At 38.1% G+C, this 22,076-nt stretch overlaps 1 protein-coding gene across 6 annotated transcripts in view; it reads right to left on the reverse strand.

Annotated features, from left to right (window-relative positions):
• BABAM2 (BRISC and BRCA1 A complex member 2) overlaps positions 1 to 22,076 on the reverse strand; it is a 387,307-nt gene that overhangs the window by 242,060 nt on the left and 123,171 nt on the right. For all 6 annotated transcript variants that reach the window (XM_073214996.1, XM_037009417.2, XM_073214993.1 and 3 more), the window contains 2 exons: positions 21,876 to 22,070; positions 3,300 to 3,374 (listed from right to left, as the gene is read on the reverse strand). In XM_073214996.1, the coding sequence (XP_073071097.1) occupies positions 3,300 to 3,374; positions 21,876 to 22,070 (270 nt within the window). The remainder of the gene's footprint in view (positions 1 to 3,299; positions 3,375 to 21,875; positions 22,071 to 22,076) is intronic.

Genomic DNA, 22,076 nt, shown 5'->3' on the forward strand with positions numbered 1-22,076 from the left:
TGATGGCCTCTTCCTCCTTCAGAACACCTGGCAGTGCTGCCGTCTCATCTCCAATGGCTCCTTGCTGCCGGCGCTCTCGTGCCACCTTCTCCTGCATCAAGGCCATCTCCTTCCTCAGACCATCCACAGGAATCTGCAGCTCCCGATCTCGTGCCGGCATTTCTTGGGTCTCCTCTGTAGACTTTTTTAATACTGTGAGAAGCAGCCACCCCAGTCCCCGCTGCCTCATGGGCACTCTGCATCTCAAAGGATCTGCTTACTATACCAAGGGCCACCCCTACTGCCTCAGGTGTCACCTCCAGTTGCCTCCAGTCCTGGGGTGGGGCCCAGTCCTCTAGGAGGCAAGCCACCTCAGACCACATACCCATTGGGGGACAATCCACTGTCTCCCCATTCACAGGGGCAGCCCACTGAAGCACCCCTCCCATAAGGGCAGCTTGTCTTTTCGTTGGTCAACAATGAACCCTGCCGACTTTCACCAATTGTCTTGCCAATGGGTTTCAGCCCTGGGCAAGTTCACTATGGATTCAATGTGACCAAAGAAAATGACAGCAAAACATTCTTGGTGGTGAAAGGGTTATACCCAACTTTATTTCCAGGTGGCAGGTCAGTCACTAGAATCCCATTCACTCAGAAGAAGTCTGTATGCAGCAAGCCAATCTCTGCCTCTGGGCCCCTCTGTCCACACAGCCGTCCTCTGGGCCTCTCTGCACAGTTGTCCCTCACAGCTGTCCTCTGGGCCTCTCTGCACAGTCGTCCCACACAGCCATCCTCTGGGCCTCTGTCCTCAGCACTGCCACCACTCCAGCCTCTGCTCTGCTCTCCTGCAGCCTTGCAGCCCTGCCATCGTGTCGTGCCCGGAGCACTGGGTGGAGCTCTTTATATAGAGTCAACAGCCATGTATTGCCCACAGGTGTGCAGTGAGCTAGTCAACCAGAGCCAGGGGAGAATCCTGGCCACAGAAACTCATTTTATCCACATGAAGTCAGGACTCATTTTCAGAATAAATTCATTCCATCCCATGTCATAAGCATACATACTTCGAGAATAATACTAAGTAATATCGTATCACTGAATATGTAATGGCTTTTTCATTCTAACATCAAAATACTCTATTAGTGGATAAAATTCCAAGGTACACTTGGGAATATAAACATGGATGGCTTGATGATTAACATAATGAAATCACTAACAAATCAGTAGCGAATGTAATCAAACTCCATGCTTTCTCAACAGCTAAAAGTTTTACCTTATCTTTCACTTCTTCGGGATGGTGAGGCAAAACTACACTGATGCTGGTGAAGAGTAACCCAAAGAACCTGGGAGTTTACTTTAAGACTGAGACCATCAGACGGCGGCCTAGTAATCAGACTAGGAGCACTCCAACACAAATGATATGTGAAGCAATTCTCAATGCAAACTTGGTTTTAAGAGTAGGATGGCCAAATCTTCCACGGTTATGAGATAGCAACTGCAGGAACTTGCTGCTTAAAACCCTCAACAGGTGTTCTGGATTACTTCTGGTATGCAGGCAGGTGTTCTTCTGCTGTTGTTTTATGTATACAGGAGTCTCTTTTTTTTTGACCTTGCTGTTTTACTCTCTTTGCAGAAAGAGCGTTAGTGCTGCAATATAGGTATTTCATCTATATAGAAAAATCACTTCATATTCCTTTTGGGGCCAGGAAGGAAGCTCTCCTCCTTTACCAAGTACTTTCCATCTTACGGCTAGCAAGGAAAGTAAGGGCATAATAATAGAAAGTTAGGACCCTTAGAATAGAAAATATGGAAATTTGATTTTTCAGGAAAAATATTAGATAGGCTATCTAATTTTTTAGAGGCATTTTTTTCCCCTTTGACCCTCAAGACCATGAGCAGAGGCAACATTAAGTTCAAATAAATGGGACAATCATTCAAAATGATAAGGCCCAACAAATCAAAACAAAGATACTGTAATGTAAATTATGGATTAAAGTGATTATATGAATAATGTACTCTCATAGTCTATTAAATTTGGTTTTAAATGAGCTGAAATAGAGTTTTAACTGGAATATGTGGAAGTCAATGAGTCTGTGATCTAAGAGTTTCCAAGGAGACTGCTTGTTATTCTAACAGAGTACAGTAATTGCTGAAACCAAACTAATTAGGCTTGTTAATCACAGATCTAATATGTATATTTTCCACAAGAGGAGTGTGGTGAAACTAATATAATTGCTGACTTCCATTCTCACTTGGACTTCACAACATTTGGATACACAGTGGAAAACTAGTCAACTAGAAACTAAAAATTAAAGTTTGATGAGGTACAAAATCCCATGCTTTACTTAGGGATAAAGAAAATCATATCCCTCCTTGGGTGGAATGTATGAAAAACAAGCGTTCCCTAATCTTTTCTATGGTCTATAGTTTATATTCCACCAGATCATACTTCAATCATTATCAAGATTGATATCTTATTTTATGACTACTACAGTATTCAGGAAAACTTGTGCAAGGAGTCTGTCTTCTTTCTATACTGTTATAAATACCATTAACTCACTGAACAATGTCAAATTAGGAAAGCAGAAATTTCTCTTAATTTAGACTAAGACTATATAACCACAGGTTGAAATACGGCACTGAGGGCAGCCAGCCATACCTTAAATCACAACCAAAACCCTCATCTATGATGAACCTAAGCCTCTGTCTTAAGGATTCCTGTTCAGAACGTGCTCCCTGGTGCCTTCAGTGTCTTTCACAGTAACCACAGCCTAGTCACTTGATCCCACCCTTTCTTTGCAAAGCATCTGCAGATCCTTCCCCTATAGGTGCCCCCCAAGCCATACCTTGCCTGTATCACATTTTAAAGAATGCCATATATAGGCCTAATTCAGTTCTGGGTCTCTTCAGGACAGTGCAATTTTGAAGGCACCTGAGATCAACTGCTGACATAAATAAATAAAATTAAATGTCCTTCAGCACAATATAGTTAATATGCAATCTTACAGAACACTTATTAGACAATTTCTATGTGAGTCTTTCACCCCAATAATATTAACTAAAGGTGAATTTTTTTCCCAATATTTAACTTACTTATACTATTTTTATCTTATAAAGAAAATTCATTTTAAAATTACTTTTAGGGCTCCTGTTTTAGCTTTTATATAACAAAGTAACTCAGTGGATCTTCACGCAATAAATATTTTTAATAAACTTCATCAGCTGAACAAAATGCTGGCAAATCAGTCATACAAGAATTCAGAGTTAAATAACTATTTAAAAAGCTCACTTATAGTCTCATATTGAAAATCATGTATTTTTACCTTGAGAAGATATGTGGGAATATTGCTGAAATCCACCGGCAACTTCAAAAGGAAACGAGCTGAAAATTCACCAGTCTGTAGAAAAAAGGTATTATAATAATAAGATTAAAATCAAAAATAGATTGTGAAGTGACAATTAAAGCCAAGGCCACAAGTTCAACCTGTTCAAACTGCAGGCATCTTCAATTTGGGTTTCTTAACATCAGGCAAGAAAAGGTGGTTGGAAAAGTAGGGGAGGTTCAGAAAGAATTTTTAAATTATTAGTTACTAAAAAGCACAATTAGAATTTTTAAATCTGCATTTTAAATGTGCAATAAAATTACAATGCAGCAGTATTCCCTTTTTTGTTTTCTAAAGTATAAAAAGAATACATGAATGTATGATTTTTTAAAAAATCCAAACAATAGAGACAGACCTGCCCCTTCAATTCATTTGTTTTTACTAAAGCATTCAGACTACTTCACTAATATTTATAACCCACAGGCTAATGACATAGATCATCATTCTTTCTGTAAGTGTCTCTGGGAGTGCATAGAAAGGTCACACTTCTACCCACATAAAGCAGTACATCAGTGGACTCCCCAAATAAGACCCTAATCTCCAGAATCTTTTAACATTATCACCAACTAATATTTATCAGTAATTCTATGAGCTAGTCACTATAGGAAAGATGGACAGACATTTGGAAATTTAGAACATTTAACTAAGCTTAAATAATAAAATCTTTTTTTTTTAAGAGAAAACTCATATAAAAGAAAAATGTTTCCCTCTCAGTTTTTGATGATAGGGAATCATCATAAATTGCTTTTGTTTTTATGATGGCAAAGCCTACGGAATCATAGTTTTGGAAATTCTTTGTCATAGTCTAGAGGAGGGGTTTTTCAATTGGGCAATGCAGACACCTGGGGGTTCCAAGGAACCTCTACAAAGGCAAGAAAGAAGGATGCTGAACTGGTGGGGTCCTGGGTCTTCCACCCTCTCTCATTGCAGGCCTGCAGTTCAGCTTGGATTTTGACATACTGGGTTTCACTGTGAAATGTTGTTTGAACAGAGAACTCCAGGGATGATCTAGAACTACTATACGGAACAGATTTCTGTCCTTTTCATACTGTGACCACTAAAGAGCTCCCGGCGTCTCCACTGCCTTCCCCATTAAAAAAACAAAGAAGCACTTCAATTCCCTAAAACACACCTTTAAACACAGCATTTACAAGTATATTTTAAAGGTGGGTGGATGAACATGCATAAGCACACATGCCCACCTCTTACAGAAGATCCCACAACAGTCAGCACTCCTTTCTCCAACCACCTTAGCAACTGGCTTCAAGGTCCTCGCTTAATTTTAAAGTCTGACTTAGAATCATGAAAATGTAAGGAGAAACAGAAACCTTGAGCTCAAAAGACAAAAATGGTAACTACACATTTGTTACACAGTTGTTACTGCTTACAACACTGTTTAACTTACATCAACCTCCAGCTAAGGCCAGAACACTTCACAGCCACAAGCCTAACCCCCTGACAGAAAAGGCATATATGAGAAACGAATGACAGAAGCAAAGGTGAGGCAAGCCCGAGTCATATAAGCCACTGTGCCACCAGGAATGCCTTTGGTGAGAAACAGGACTAATCCTCAGAGCTGGGCAGCTGTCCCTGGTATGGAACACTAATCTGTGAAGGCTACTACACCTCAATGCTTGAGAGAATAGTTCAAAGACACGGAGGGATCTACAAACAGTTCACCATGGCAGGTGGGAGAAGAAGGTTCACGGAAGATCCTAGTAATATTCTTACCTTCTGTTACAGTCCAACATGGCTAGAAAGGTATGGTTTTGGTATTAAGTTGAACTCCTAAAAGACTACAAAACTAACATTATCTTTGTAAACCTGATTCTCTGGACATAAAGTACATGGGCTCATACTTTGGAAGGGTAAGTATAGGGACAACACACAACAGTAGAGAGTGATATGGGAGCTTATTAGAGAGGCATCCAGCCCTGCAGGAGTTTGGGAGTGAGAAAAGGAGAGCAGAGAAGTCTTCCTCAGGGCTGCACACAGCACTACAGAGGAAGGAACACTCATCAGAGCATATGTGTTCCCAACAATTGTCCCTGCTCCCTTTCCCCTATATAATCAATGTTTCCTCTTTACCCACTCACTCCCATCAGCACGCAAACATCATTTAAAAAGTCTTTCATAACTTCACTTCTCTCTCAGGTCCAATCTTACATTTCTGTTCTACTTTACAAACGTTGATTTATAATCTCCTGTAAAGAATTAGTCTGTGTTTGAGGTCTGCATTTCCTCTTTTATTATTCTCTCTTGAACCCTCTCCAGTCAGCCTTTGTCCCCATCATTCTACCAAAAGAGTTCATCCAGGTCACCAATGACCTCCCCTTTGCCCAAACCAATGGTTACTTCTCAATCATTACTTGTTCTATCAGCAGCATTTTGAAATAGCTGATCACTCCTTCTCTGGAACATTCTTCACTTGGTTTCCAGGATCCCATTCTCTCTTGGTTCTTCTCTACTTCACTGGCCCTCCCTCTGGTGTCCCCAACCTCTGGACACTTGAGCACACTGCCACCACCACAGCCTACCCCCAAGACCTTGTTCCTTTATCCACACTCCCCAGGTGATCTCAGCCAGGCTCATGACTCTAAATATCATTTAAATGCTGATAATCCCCAAATGTCATACCTCCATCCTAGACATTTTCCTAATTCATTCTATTTACACAACTACCATTAATAAAACAAGACCAAACTGCTGATTTTGTGCTTTTCCTTTGAAATTTATTCCTCATTTCAGTCAATAAATAAATTCCATTCTTTCAGTCTCTCAGGCCAAAAACCTCAGAATCATCTTGTCCTATCTTTCTCTCTCATCGCACACTCAAACTGGCAGCAAATTCTGTTGACTCTACCTTCGGAATGTACCCACAGCCCAACCACTCCTCACCACCTCCACAACCACCTGACCTAAGCGGATATTATCTCTAGCCTAAATAACTGCAATCACCCCTAACTGCTTCAACCCTCGTTCCCATCACCACAGGTTATTCCCATCACCACAGGCAGTGATCCTTTTAACACACTAGTCAGATTATGACCCTCCTTTGCTCCAAACTCTCAAATAGTAGGAATTCTGTTCTTTATAGATCTTTATGTAATCTGACAAGGTAACAATTGGGCAGAGATGGCAAAAGAGGTGAGAAACAAATCATATGTAATACAGAGGAAAAGCATCCCAGGCCAGACAATAGAAAGAACAAGGGCTGACGCAGGAATAGGCCCGGGTGTTCCAAAGAGAGCAAGTCGGTGCTTTTAAACCCCTTGAGGATGAGCAACAACCATTCATAGAGTTACTGAACACTACCATGGCTACTTCATCTATGCTGAGCATTTGTTAAGTCATTCCTGCGGAGACTGAGACAGAATTTTTTAAAGTACCATGGGATTAGAAGGGAGTTGGTTGGACAGACAATAATAAATCAAACTCAATTTACTTCTTCATCTTCAGCTTAGAGAAGCAAAGCATCTACCAATTAATAAATAGCCATTTCTACCTACAAGTATAAAATGTCCATCTGTAGAACACTCCACCCAAAAGCAATAGGATACACATTCTTTGCAAGTACACATGGAACATTTTCAAGAATAGATCATATACTAGGCCACAAAAAGAGCCTCAGTAAATTCAAAAAGATTGAAATTGTACCAACCAGCTTCTCAGACCACAAAGGTATGAAACTAGAAATAAATTATAGTTCACTCTTGCAGAAATTGAGATTGGGATTTAGCTATATAGTATATGAAAGATATAAAATACAAAGCCCCCAGAACCCTCCTATACTGCTGGTGGGAATGTAAACTAGTTCAACCATTGTGGAAAGCAATATGGAGGTTCCTTAAAAAACTAAAAATAGAAATACCATTTGACCCCAGAATTCCACTTCTAGGAATTTACCCAAAGTAAGCAAGATCTCAAATTCAAAAACACATATGCGTCCCTATGTTTACTGCAGCACTATTTACAATAGCCAAGATATGGGAGCAACCTAAGTGTCCATCAGTAGATGAATGGATAAAGAAGATGTGGTACATATACACAATGGAATATTATTCAGCCATGAGAAGAAAACAAATTCTACCATTTGCAACAACATGGATGGAGCTAGAGGATATTATGCTCAGTGAAATAAGCCAGGCAGAGAAACAGAGGTACCAAACAATTTCCCTCATTTGTGCAGCATAACAAAGAAGCAAAGCTGAAGGAGCAAAACAGCAGCAGACTCACAAACTCCAAGAAGGGACTAACGGTTACCAAAGGGGAGGGGTGGGGGAGAGTGGGTGGGGAGGGAGGGAGAAGGGCATTGAGAGGTATTATGATTGGTACACATGGTGTGGAGAGGGGCGTCACAGGGAAGACAGTGTAGCACAGAGAAGACAAGTAGTGACTCTGTGGCATCTTACTACACTGATGGACAGTGACTTCAGTGGGGTATGGGAGGGACTTGATAATATGGGTGAATGTAGTAACCACAATGTTTTTCATGTGAAACCTTCATAAGAGTATATATCAATGATACCTTAATAATAAATAAATAAATATAAATGTCCATCTGTAGGATAAAATTGCAATCTCAAATTTTTATTTGATTAGACTCAATGGCTCTTACATATTTTCTGGAAACAATAACAAAAGGAGTGAATGTAGGATTTAAAAAATTAAAAGAAATCTTGTACATATAAGGTAAGAGGAAACATAATTACATATTTAGCACTTGGACTCATTTGAACTGCTAGCTATTTTAGTCCACGCACTGAATTTTAGCTGGTTTGCCCTATTTAGTTTGTACAATATATTTTTATTCTACCAGTTATTTTGGACTAAGATTCTTTTTAAAAAGCTTAGGCAATCCCTACTTTATTTCTTCTCAAAATGTTGATCCTACAACTAATAAAAAATGTATGTTTATTGGCAACAGACTGATTTACACAACTAAATCCATAATAAAAGACGTGTTGTCCAGGACTAATATAAATTTGTGTTTATCAGCAACAGGCTGATTTACACAACTAAATTCATAATAAAAGAAAGTTAAGACTGTGAAAAGAATTTGGTCCCCTGGAAACCACAGAAAGTGCTTTTTGATCTCCAACTTTCAAGCCTACCATACACTCTTTATTTTACCCCTGAGAGAATAAAGAAATCTTAGCACTTGTTTCTAACAGCACTGAAAATGTTGGAAATAAGACTCAAGAATTCAGTTTACAGTTCTGCTACTGATCTTGCTTATGACCTGTAAGGTAATCTTCCTGTGTGAAACCAAGTAAATGATGATGTAAAACATATCGTAATGTGAAATCTGAGCCATAAACATTATATGAGAAGCAAAACACAAGTGAAAAATCCATTCTGAGTTCTGCCTCAGACAATAGCTTTTCCTGTGTTTTTTTTACTTGAAGTTTCAACAGTTATTCAAGCAATTTATGGTCATACTGTTGTAACATAGAAGAGTGCTTCCATAGCATCTTTCCTGTAAGCTGAAAATGAGACATTTAGATACAGCCAAGTGAACAGAATAATTTAATTTTTTGTCAATCGTTGGTCAAATCTTCTCTTGGATAGATAAAGAAAATTATCTGACCTTTGACTGTTAAAATGTCAGCCATTCTGCCAGCTGCCTCAATGGCAACTTCCCCAGTATTAGCAATAAATATGTGCATCCTTCCTTTTTTCAAGTTACAGTACATTGGCAAGTAACTTAAACTTACAAGACTCTGGGTTTTGGCAATTTATTAGGTCTAAGCTTTTCTTCTGGCAATAGTAGCTCTTTTCCTTTTTGGAAGTGACTGGTAGACATCTCGTGCAGAATGGATTCCAAACCCAGGTTGCGCTAGAAAGGGAAATTTTACTTCCTTCCTTAGAAACTATTCCCTTGTCGATACAATAAAATAAAATGAACAAGCTGTGATCTGAAATTGACTGCTCTTACTGCTTAGACAGCTAAAAGTAAGATACACTCAGGAATGACTATACCTCTAACAGGTTCACAAATCTGGTGAGGGTGATTCTTCATAAGGGCTCTGATAACCAACAGCCCACGTCAGGACATCGCTCCTTGGCAAATATATAATTATCCATCACGTGTGAAAGCAAAAGCCAAAATTAGTCTAATCAGAATTTTATAACATCTCATATTTTACAAAGTTTGTCTATGATATTTAATTATTCCAAAACCCTGTTTAGTAGGTGTAATTCACTTGTATCTATTTTAGAAATGAGGAAAACTGAGGGGTAGAATAGGTAAGAAACTGGGTTGTGGTCACTAAGACACTAGTAAAGAGTCAGAGCCCAACCTCAATGATCAAGCTTTATTCATCCATTCATTACTACAAATTAAGAGCCAAAAATGTGTCAGCCCTATACAGGTACAGCGAATATAAGCAAAAGAAACATGACCCCTGCCCTTCTGGAGCTTATAGTCTAGTGAGTGAGTCAGACATTAATCAAAATCATACTCCTATAAATGATAACCTGTGAAAAATCTATCAAAGAAAGGACAGTGTGCTCTGGGAGCATATTTCAGGGAGACTTAACCAGTCTAGGCTTTGGTGCTCATTCCTTTGAGGGAACCCTTAAAAAGCTGAGTTATAAGAGCATGTGGCAAAATAAACAATTAATACCATCTAGGAAAACTTTAAAGAAGAAAAGCTATGAGAGGAAGCAAGAGACACCAGATAGTAAAGCATAATATAAAGACACAATAATTGCAGCAGGGTAGTTAATGGTGTTACATCAACAAAGAGAATAATGGAACAGAAATTAGTTCCAGAAATAAGCCCAAATACACTCAGTGTACAACTGATGGTGTGGAACAACTGGGTAACCATGTAGGAATAAATAAAAGTTAGATCCATATTTCACATCATACATGAGCATAAAGGCCAAGTAGATTAAGGATTTCAGTATAAAAACTCAAACCATAAAGAAGAAGACATTGACAAAGGTCTTTATAACCCTGCAGCAGAGAAGGCCTTTCTAACATGGCTCCAAATTCAGAAGCCATAAAGGAAAAGAAGATAAACTTGACCAGCCGAACATAAAAATTCTGTGGTTGGCAAAAAACCACCATCAGCAAAGTCAAAAGACAATGGACAAACTAAGGAAAATGTGCAATTCTGTCACAAAGAGCTGGTGACCTTAATGAAAACAAGATGAAAAACCCACAAGAGAAACAGGCAAACGATATACACAAAAGAAATACAAATGACTCTTAAACATTTGAAAAATTCCTGAACTTCATTCATAACACAGGGAAAACGAATTAAAATTTTCACCAGATTAGCAGAAAACTATCAGCATTTTAAAGTTACCACTGCACTGTCTTCCTACCTCCATTGTGTTTAATGAACAGTCGGTGTTGACTCATATAATTGGATACCTATAAATAAAGTGTCATTTTTCTGTCATCACTTAAAATCTTCTCCTTATGTTTGATTTTCAGTATTTTGACTATGATGTGCCTTTTTTGGTTTTTTCTTGCATTTGTCTTGGTTAGGGTTTGTTGAGATTCTTGAATCTGTAAATTTATGTCTTTCACCATATTTGAAAATATCTGTGCATTATTTCATCAAATATTTTCCTACTCTCTCTTTTTCTCCTCTCTCCTTCTAGGACTCCATTATCATGGATACTAGATGTTTGATTTTGTCTCACAAGCTCTGCTTTCCCCATCCAGTGTCTGACCGCCTTTAATCACTCCCCAGAGCCTTTGGGTGCATGGCTTTATATTCTGTCCAGAGCTTACAGTTGTTACTGTGGAAGCGTTAGTCCAACCAGAGCTACCTGGCCATTATGCAAAGTGGAACTTGACAGAAACCCACAAATGTTAATATACTATTGACAATACTGTGGAGAAATAACCACTCTCATAGACTGCTGCTGGATTAATAACTGGCATAAACTTTATGGAGAGCATCTTGGTGGTAAAATTATAAGCATGTATAATCTTTGATCCAGCAATTCCACCTCTAGGAATTTACCTCACAGACATACTTGAACACATGCAAAATGACATGTACAAGATTATTTATTACAGTATTATGTGTAATAACAAGTGATTTAAAATAACCTTAATATGCAACAATAGAGTACAGATTTTTTTTAATTATGGCTCAATTATACAATGTTTACAAATTTTTTAAAGAATGAAGGACTTCTCTAGTGCTTTTTTGGGAAAAAAAATCTCTTGAGCTAAATTAAGTCAAAAGCAAGGCGCAAAACATAGTTTCTAATACGTTACCATTTGCATAAAAAACGGGGGAAATACATATATATTTGCTTTTATATGTATAAAGAAACTCTGAAAAGCTATACTAGGAAGAAGGTTATCCCAAGTTCTTACCCGGATTGGGAGAAAGGAAGGAAGGTGGTTATGATTTGGGTGAACACTGGACAATGATGGGAGGCAGACTTTGCACTATACATCTTTTGAGAGACTTTGATTTTTGAACAACATGAATATATTATCCATTCAAAAAATTTTTTAAAGGAATTTTCAAATAAAGGCATTCATAACGAGATACTCATAACTCATGCATTCACTCATTCATTCATTCAACAAACATTTACTGAATACCTACTACGCCAAGTATGAGGCTAAGTAATGGAAAGCTTAAGACAAACAAAATATAGTTCTCATGGAGCTTAAAGGCTATTTTAACTAGACAGACAAAATATTATAATGATGTTTGACAGAGCTATTCTCAGGATGTTTTGTAAGTTAACTGAGTTAAGACTCTTAGTTTCAGGTAACAGGATTGCAATTCAAACTAACCTGAGCAAATAAAAGATAATGTATTAAAGGATATGAGGAGTCTCATGGAATCTAAGATCAGAAAACAGGGCCCAGCCTCAGTTCAAAGGACTGTAATACCCTCAGAATTCTGTCTTTATCTCTTATCTTTGCTCTCTCTGTGCTTCATTCTACTTTCTCTCTATTTACCACTTTCTGATTCTTTTGATTAGATAATATGAGGAAAAAAAGCTCCCAGATTTATACCACAGACCAGTTACTCATAAGGCGACCAACCTCACTCTCAGCTCCAACTCCTAATTCCGAGGCAAGAACTCAGTTTGGCTTAATGTGCCTCCTGAACTAATCAACACTATTTCCACAGTTCTTTACAGTGAAAAGTTAATGGTTAGTTGCGAAAATAAGTAAAAAGCTACAGAAGAGCAATATAAAAAAATCTGAGGGGTTTTCTTATAGAACACTTAAAATCCAGGATTCTTCGTCATTTTCCTTTTACTACATGAAGAGAAAGCTTTTAAAACTCAAGTCAGCTGGTCCTTTGAAGACAGTCCTTGATTCTGTTTACACTGAGAAAACGGCGCAAAGGGTGCTCCCTACATCTAAATGGCCATCTAGGAAATGGGGCAAGGCACCCAAGATTTCAGAACAAACAAGTAGCCTCACAAATACAAGTAGATGGCACAATTCCCATCCTTCCTCACACGCTGCTCTGTGAGGAATGGGTAAAGGAAGTGGAGAGGATTTCCTTTGTGCTTCATATGCTTCCGTAAAACAAGGGCTTTTCCATTAATGCAGCCTGCTGCTAAAGGAAACTGCAACTTTCTACTGACACTTCTATTACTTTAAAAACAGTAATAAAATTCCTTGTAAGTCTCAGTAAGATTGAAAAAGCTATCATTCTCACTTTTAATGTCTTTAGGTATAAAGTAACTTAGGTACACAGACATACTACCTGTTTATGAATAAAGTAAAAACCTGAGGTATAAACTGTGGACAGCAAGAGTCTAAGTACTCCTACTGATATATGAGTCAAAATTCAATGGAACAAAGTCCATTACAGAAACAATAAAAATGTGTGCCCCTCTCATGGGTTTATTTATTTTAAATAACATTCAACTCATAATAGTTCCATCTGGTCAAAACAAAAACAAAGCTGGTCAGTTCCTAGAAATGTGCTACATCACAGCTGACTACCACACAACACGCTTTTCAAAGGAGCCACCACAAGTGTATCCCTGCCTACAAGTCAAATGCTATTAGGGGATAACTCCCAAAGGTGTAAATTAAAGGGAGATGATGAGAGAAGCCCCCTGTATCCCCCCTACTACATACGCTGGCTGGCATCACCATTCTCACAGTCAGTGGTGAGAATACTGTCTACTTCCACGTCCTGCAGATACTCTGGTCCCTCTCCTAGCACTCTCCCACCTCTCCCACCATTCCAGACCAGTACTGTCCAAGGGGAAGATAATGTAGCACACCAATGTGACCACATACATGTAACTTAAGATGATTTAACATTTTCTGAAAGCCACATTTAAAAAGTTAAGAGGAACAGGTGAAGTTAGTTTTAGTAATACATCCAAAGTATTCTCATTTCTATGTTGATCAATATAAAAATTATTAGTGAGATCATTTTTACTACTTCCTCAAACTCTGGCATGTATTTTACATTTACATACATCTCAGGTCAGACTAACCACATTTCAAGTGTTCAGCAGCCATGTATGTATGGCTAGCAACTCCTGTACTGGACAGTACAGTTCTACACATTTTTCCGTTAACATTGATCCTCACATCCAGTGAGATACTCTGTCACAAATACCTGAAGACCTACCTGAGCTACCAAATACCATGAGCCTGGAACACTCCTGACAGCAAGGTTGATAAATGTCACCTGGTTAATGGGAATGATCATGACACCCGACTGCCTCTTCCAGATAATACGTTTTTTCCTTCTTCCTCCAAACACTGTCTAAACCTACCATTTTTACTTCACTTTCTCCCCCTCCATTCCTCTTAGCTGGCATTCTAGTCTCCCATCCTCCGAACACCTTCAGAACTCCTCCTGCAAAGATAAGCAACATGCTTTTTCTTACGAAGTAACTTTCCCTTTCACTGTGCTTTCCATTCTTTATCTGCATGTTGGTGATACCTTCTACTGGTCCACATAATGGCACTTTATGAATAACAGCATTTTCAGAGATAAATAAAAGGAAGAATTGCTGAACTAGAATTAATTGGCAGACCTACTATAGTAATTCCTTCAAGTATACACAAAAAGCTAATAATAATAATACTTTGTATTATGTAACTCCATGTTTGCTTAATTCCAGTTGCTTCACACACATGGGATCTAACATATCTTTGTGTCAAGGCTGGGGTAAGAGACTAGGTATCTCCAGGAAAGTGACTCCTGGAAAACCTACAGTCACACAAACAAAGCCAATGTCAAAACTAGAATCTGAAGTTCCTACCTCCAGATCACTCTCTCCCCAACATTTCCAAGTGGCCTCTGCCCTAAAGGAGCTTACACTCGAACACACAGTTCTGTAAGAGTAATCAAGAGGCCATTAGACTGTGGTGGCTCTAATGCCTTGGTACCCAAACTACATAAAACAAAACCTCAGCCAGTTAATTACTATAAATGCCTTAAGGTTGATAACAAACAACCACAAACAGGCAACTAGGCTTTCCCCAAATAATGCAATCATTTGAGCTCTAGCCAATCAAGTAGGTTCCTTGCTTCGCTTCCCATCTTCTCTATAAAAACCTTGCCCAGAACTTGCCGGTAGAATGCTCTGAACTACTCTGAATCAATGTTTGCTCAAATAAACATTTAAATGCCTCAGTTCATCTTTTAACACTGCGCATATACATGTCCTTCAAATGTAACATCACAGCAAGATGAGATGACAGAAACATAAGTTATTAACTCAAATGAGAAGCTATTATGAGATGGTTCTTTTCTTTTTCATATGATATTTTTATATGTTGCCAGAGCTTAATTTATAAGCCATCAATTCTTAAAATCTCACTGGATTTGGAGTCAAATACAACAATAAAAAAGGTAATTGCTTCACATTCTCTGGTATTTAAGTATATATCGCTATGAAGAAAATACCCACAAAAGGAAAAAATACGTTGCTAAAAAACTGTTTTACCTCACAGATCACCCACCAGTGATCCTTAATATGTAAAATATGTGAAAATATGTGGTTTTATGACATCTTAAAACATTCATTTCATAGCAGGAAAGAAAAATGCCTTTGATCAAAATATTAGGTATGATGAACTAACTTTGAGTTCTGGGAATTCAAACAAAAGCCAAAGAAAAATTCATAAATGTGTTTTCTGTGGTTTGTTACAATTAACAAACACTAAGTTCTTTAGATACAACAGACCCCTGACTGCAGGAAATGCTGACATGGCAGTGGATAGATATAATTTACAATGAGGCCTTAGTCTTTACCGACTGAGAAAACTTACAATGTACCAAAGCAGTATATATGATTTTAATACCTGTGGCTTATATTGTAGCATTCATCAAAATAAAAATTCTACTCTTAAAATTAACTCTGCTCAAAGAGATAGCAGGGAGGAGATCTTTGTGATGATGGAATAGTTCTGCATCTTGATTGCCGTGGTGATTACAGGAAATTACGCATGTGATAAAATGGCATACACATACACTGCACCATGTCAATTCCTTAGTTTCCACACTACAGTTGTATAAAATGTAACCACTGTGGGAAACTGAGGGAAGGGTATGCAAGACCCCTTTGAAACTATTTTGCAACTTCTTGTTTCAATTTGTAATTATATCAATATAAAAATGTTTTAAAAAAATAAATACACTTAAAAACAAAAGCTCTGATCACACAGACACTTAAGTGTCATCCTTGGAAACATATAAGCCTGCATCCCAATGTATCATGTTTTCTCCTGATTAAAAACTTTAATGCTAATAAATATTAAAATAAAAAATAATCATCATAATAAAATTAAATTAAAAATTTTAAAAAAACTTTAATGTTTACTAAAAATTTCAATACCAGCATAGATAAAGAATGCAGTGTTCAAAATTCACATCTACTCATTAAAGGAGATGCACAAAGCAGTGAGAGAATGTCTTCATAAGACAAAGGCAAATTACTCATAAAGAGGGTTTCTTTTAATGTTTACCTTCAAATGTGTACTTGATAAAACCCTCTAAATGGAGTTGGGAGGAAAAGAAGTGTCTCTGTGTGGTGGCATGGAGGGAACACTGTATCTCCAATTAACAGGCTTGTAAGGATATCAGAGCCCTCTCCCTCTTCTACAGGGCTTTCACAATTTTCCTTTTGCCAACTGACAGTAAAATGGAAGAGGCATCTCAGGCTTTTTAGAGCCTTATACCTTTAGAGAAGAAATGCAAGATTAAGAATAGGAAAACATGGCACAAAGAAAAATTCAATGATGACAAAGGCGAAGACAAGTGGTCACCATCCTCTCAAATTAATACAGGATTCTGTAATCCAAAGATCTTAAATAATTATGCACAGTCTTGGGTTCATTACAGGAAGTATTTATCAGACGGACTAGTCAGATCAGGAGAACCAAAATACATCGACTTACACTTAGACCAGGAAAAACATATTGATTCTCACAGTGCTTTATTTAGAGAGTATATTAATTTTAATATTTTAATTAATAAACATCCATTTATTTCATATAAAAATGTCTTCATGCTTCAAATTCTAACAACATAGAGTATATGTGATTTGCTGATCAGTAAATCAGTCATATGTGTCCTTACAATTCTTGTTCCCCACATATGCCATGCCCCTAAGATTTTCTCCAAAGATAAAACCCACTGACCTCCTCTACCGGTTGTGCTATGCCACCCTCCTTTACGGCCTAGATCAGTTCCAGTTCGTCAGTGAAGGCTTTCCTTAGTCACTCCATTCCCTGTGATTGGATCTTCTGAATTCTTATGCAAGCTATACTTGCCTTTGAGACTTAATCCCTCCAGCATTGCTTTTTCATTTTTTACAAGTAAGTATTGAGTCTTCCCAACTGGATTTTAACTCCCTCAAGAGCAAAGCCATGTCTGGTATATGGCTTTTTTTAAAATTCAAAACCTGTCATAGTAGACTTTACACAGATGTTCATCAGTCCAAAACTGACTTAGCCCTACTAAATCCCCTCTTGTGGGTTTGGTGCAGCATTCCAGTGCTTTTATATTTTATTTTATATTTTATAAAAACATAGAAATCCTTTTAAATAGATTCTGTAATCTTTCATATAACTCTTTTCAGGCACTGTGTTATCAGAAAAACTAAAAAGCATGCCTTTCAACACCCGAATAAAACAGCAGAACAGGCCAGGGTTAAAAGAAAAGCCCTGTAACATTCCACAACACCCCTGATGGCTCCAAGGGTCATAGCCAGTGTTTCAGATGCAGCTCTTCCACAGGTTCCAGCAACTAAGAAAGGAGCATTACAGTCAGTAGAACACTAAGGAGAATGACCAAATGTTTTATTGAAAATGAGATAATCTAAGTCAATGACATCCACCTTTCTTTAAAGGGAAGACAGTTTGCCATCTTGCTTACCCAACAGTTGTTCCAACTGACAACTGCATTCTTATTTAAATGTCTGCAAATCATCCATTTGAAGACCTGAATGTAATTTCTTTAAAAAAATTTCCAAAATGTTTTTACCTTCTACAGTTTTCTGGGATCTTTCCGCTTCTCCACAATTTTTCAAGGATGATTTCTCTGAGAACACATCTGCCAGTTTCTCCAGCACCCTGAGACAGTCCCCTGCGTCCTCCACAGGGACACTGGAATTTTAGCCCCAGGAGACCCATTTCAGACTTCTGGCCTCCATAACATGATGAATTTATGTTGTTTAAGCTCCATATTTGTGGTAATTTTTTACAGCAGCAGGAGGAAACTAATACAGTCCCTGATTCAAAAAATCTTGGCTGAAAGTCAAGCTCCTTTATTTTTGCCAAAGTCCTGTGTTTATCATCTAGATTCTTGGTCTGGGTTTGGATTCCGTTAACAGGCTGTCCTTTAGCATTTTCCTGAACCAGCATGCCAAGTTCTAATGTGTTTCATCCCTCAAGACTCACCTTTATATCCTGTTTCTTGACTAACTAGCTCACATGTCTACAGTTTTACTTATATAGTCTCAGCTCCAGCTTCTACTAGGCCCTTGCTAGGCCAGGTCTGCTATAAGTTTAACCTTTATCTGTCCAACATGCCTTGTTATGGAGATTCTCAAATTCCTTACTTCCCCTGAATCCATACTCATTGTCCTAATGTTTACAAATTACTCGACAGTAAATCAAAATAAACTGGGCTAAGTATAGCAGTAGCAAGTTTTACAAGTAAAAAAAGGAGAATCAATAACATTAAATAGAAAGTTTCAAAAATACTATAAATTCAAACTGTCTAGCTGCGTTAAATAAATGATTTAAACTTTGACACTTAGATGAACTATATAACTCAAGTATTAACTGAGCCAATGAACATAATTTCAAAAATTCTTAGATCAGAAAATGTGGCACAAAACTGGATATATTTAAATTCAGCCTTAATATTCAAAAGAGGAATTAAGTAGGAAGGAAAATCCTAAAAACTAAAGACCAATTAGCCTGACAGTGATTCCCATTTTCAAATTAGTCTAACAGCACTAAAGACAACCCTGGTTCACCAAGAAGTCAAGCCAAATTAACCAAACCTCTTTTTTGAGGGGTCAATTAAGTTGATGATTTAATAAGGGAAATGTTGGGGCTTGAGAATAAACTAAGTTCAACAAAGTTTTCCTTACTTTGTTCTTATTATCCATGTGGCCAGATTAAAGTTTAAAACCTTGAACTCTGCCCTGTTGGTGAAAATGTAAACTGGTGCAGCCATTAGAGAAGACAATGTGGAGGTTCCTCAAAAATTAAAAGCAGAATTAGCAATCCCACTCTTAGGGATATATTCAAAAGAATTTAAGCAGGATCTCAAAGACATGTGAGCACACCGATGTACAGTGCAGTATTATTCACAACAAGCAAGTGGTGGAAGCAACCCAAACGTCCTCTGATACATGAATCAATAGACAAATTGTGCCACACACATATAAAGGAATACTCTGTAGCCTTAAAAATGGAGGAAGTGTCACACACTACAACATGGATGAACCTCAAAGGCATTATAACAAGCAAAATAAGCCAGTCATAAAAGACAAATGCTGTACAATTCTGCTTGAATGACATATCTAAAGGAGTCAAAATCATAGAATCAGAAAGTAAAAAGGTAGGTGCCAAGGGCTGGAAGGAAGGGGAATTAGTATTTAATGGGTATAGAGTTCCAATTTTGCAAGATGAAAGAGTTCTAGAGATGTGTTATAAGACAACATGAATATACTCAACACTACTGAGCTATATACTTAGAAGTGGTTAAGATGGTAAAATTAATTTTTACCACAATAAACTAAATAAATTTGTTTTTTACAAAAACATGAACTGAACAATCAAGATGATTTGTAACAAGAGTAAAATTTAGTCCTATTGATTTAAAGGAATTAATCATGTATAAAACCTTGGAAACCTAAAAGAATTAACATTTAAAGGGAACTTCTGTACTTAACTAGACTTGAGTTTATTAATTAATTTATTCAACAAATGTTAATGGAATATCAACAATGCGGCAGGCATTGCTCTAGGTGTTTATTACCTATCAGTGAACAGAACAAAGATCCCTGAATGTCATGGAATCTTACATTCCAGTGGGAAGAGACAGACAAACAATAAACACAGTAAGTGTGGTAAGCAACTTCTAAGTAGCTCCCAATGATCCCAGTACTCATACCCTTGTAATTCCTCTCCTTTGCATGGACTGGATTTAACAAACAGAAAACAGCAATAGCGGTGACAAGTCCCTTCTGAAATTAAGTTATTAAGACTGTGACTTCTGCCTTGTTCACACACTCTCTCTCTCTCCCCTGCTTGCTCGCTCTGGTGAAGCCAGCTCCCATCTTGTGAGCTGCCCCTTGGAGAGGCCCTATAAGAGCTAAGTGTCTGAGGGGGTCCCAGGCAACAGCACTGAACTAGGACTCTCAGTCCAACATCCCACAAGGAACTAAATGGTACCGACAACCACATGAATGAACTGAGAATAGATCCATCTCTGGCTGAGTCCTGAGGTGACTAAAGCCCAGGCCAACACCTTGAGTGGAGCATGTGAGAGATATTGAAGCAGAGGGTGAACAGATTCCTGACAAACAAAAACTATGACAATAAACGTTATTGTTTGACATTACTAAATTCTGGAATGATTATTTTATGCAGCAACATATATTAATACAACATGTTAAGTTATATGGTATATTAAAAAAAGAGATGCAAAAAAAAAAAGGTAAAGGGGTGTGTGTGTGTGTGTGTGTGTGTGTGTGTGTTGTGATTTTTAAAAAGAAGAGTTACAAAGACTTGCACGTCAATGCTCACATAGCATTGTTCCAACAGTCAAAAAATGGAAACACCCCAAACATCCATCAATTGGTGAATGGATAAACCAAATGTTACATGTCTATAGAGCAGAATATTATTCAGCTACAAAAAGGAATGAAGTACTGATAACACACTACAACATGGATGAACCTCAAACATCATGCTAAGTGCAAGAAGCCAGTCACACAAGACCATATATTGTATGGTTCCATTATACAAAACGAATTTATATAGACAGAAAGTAGTCTAGTGGTTGCCTGGAGCTCTGGGTGGGGGAAAGGGTTGGATTAACTGTAAATTGGCAGGAGGGATCTTACTGCGGTGACAGAACCATTCTAAAACTGGACTATGGTGGCAGTTGCTCAACTCAGTGAAGGTATTAAAAATCATTGAATACACTCAATGCAATGAAAAGGGGAGTATTTATGGTATATAAATTAAACCTCAAAAAAGCTGTTGAAAAAAATTGAGGATATTAACATGGGCACTGCTGAGAATACACCGTATGAAACTTTAAGGAGGAAGGGTATTAGCCATGGTAATATCTAGGAGAAATAAGCCAGACAAAGAGAAAGCTACACCAAGAGCCCACGGCAGGAGCATACTGGTATGTCTGCAGCATGGCAAGGGTGCTAGTATGGCCAAGGCTGAATATTCTGAGACAGGAAGTAGGAGAGGAAGTGAGAGAAGGAATGACTGATGGAGGGTGGTGGTGATGGGACTCACGTACAGCTTTTTAATGCTCCGGAAGGGCTTTGGCTTTTACCGTGAGAAGGAGAGGCATAGCAGTCCTGGGCAGAGGAGTGATAGGGTCTGACCTGCATTTAAAGGGTCCTACAATGGAAATAAATTATCAAAGGCTCCACATAAGTCAGCCACCTCCAGAGTTACTGAGCTCTCTGACTGAGATACTGGAGCAGTTTTACACGGACAAGAAGGGGTACTTGTCTGTGAGCCACCTACTCCAAAACCTAGATGGGGGCTTATTATACGTGCAGGTCCTCCCGCTCTACCCCTGACTTCTGACCACCTGGGGCTGGGGATGTGAGACCAAATTTTACCAACTTCACGGTACCAGACACCTCTGAGAAACACAATGAACCAGATAAACACTACAGTCCCTTCAAACTCTAAATTATAAGAAAGTATACAAGCAAACTAAACCACATTTACCTAAGGAAATGGCTAGAGTTTATTACAAATGGACATATGAGATGATTATTTTATTACAGATGAAGTGACTTTTTTCCCATTCTCGAAAACCTTACCCAGTTGTTTTTCTTCCCGGCATAAATTTCCATGTTCTCTCCATACTGCGGCTCTTCCAGTAATGTCTGGTATTCAAACATGAGGCGGGAGCTCTCACGAAGGCGACTGCATTGAAACTGGTGATATTGTTGCACAAGTTCCTTCACCACAAGTAAGAGACATTCAGGATTTGAAGGATTCCAGGAGGCAAGGTTCTGTAG

The sequence above is a fragment of the Manis javanica genome, chromosome 1 (assembly GCF_040802235.1).
Source record: "Manis javanica isolate MJ-LG chromosome 1, MJ_LKY, whole genome shotgun sequence".
In the NCBI taxonomy this organism is placed as follows: Eukaryota; Metazoa; Chordata; class Mammalia; order Pholidota; family Manidae; genus Manis; species Manis javanica.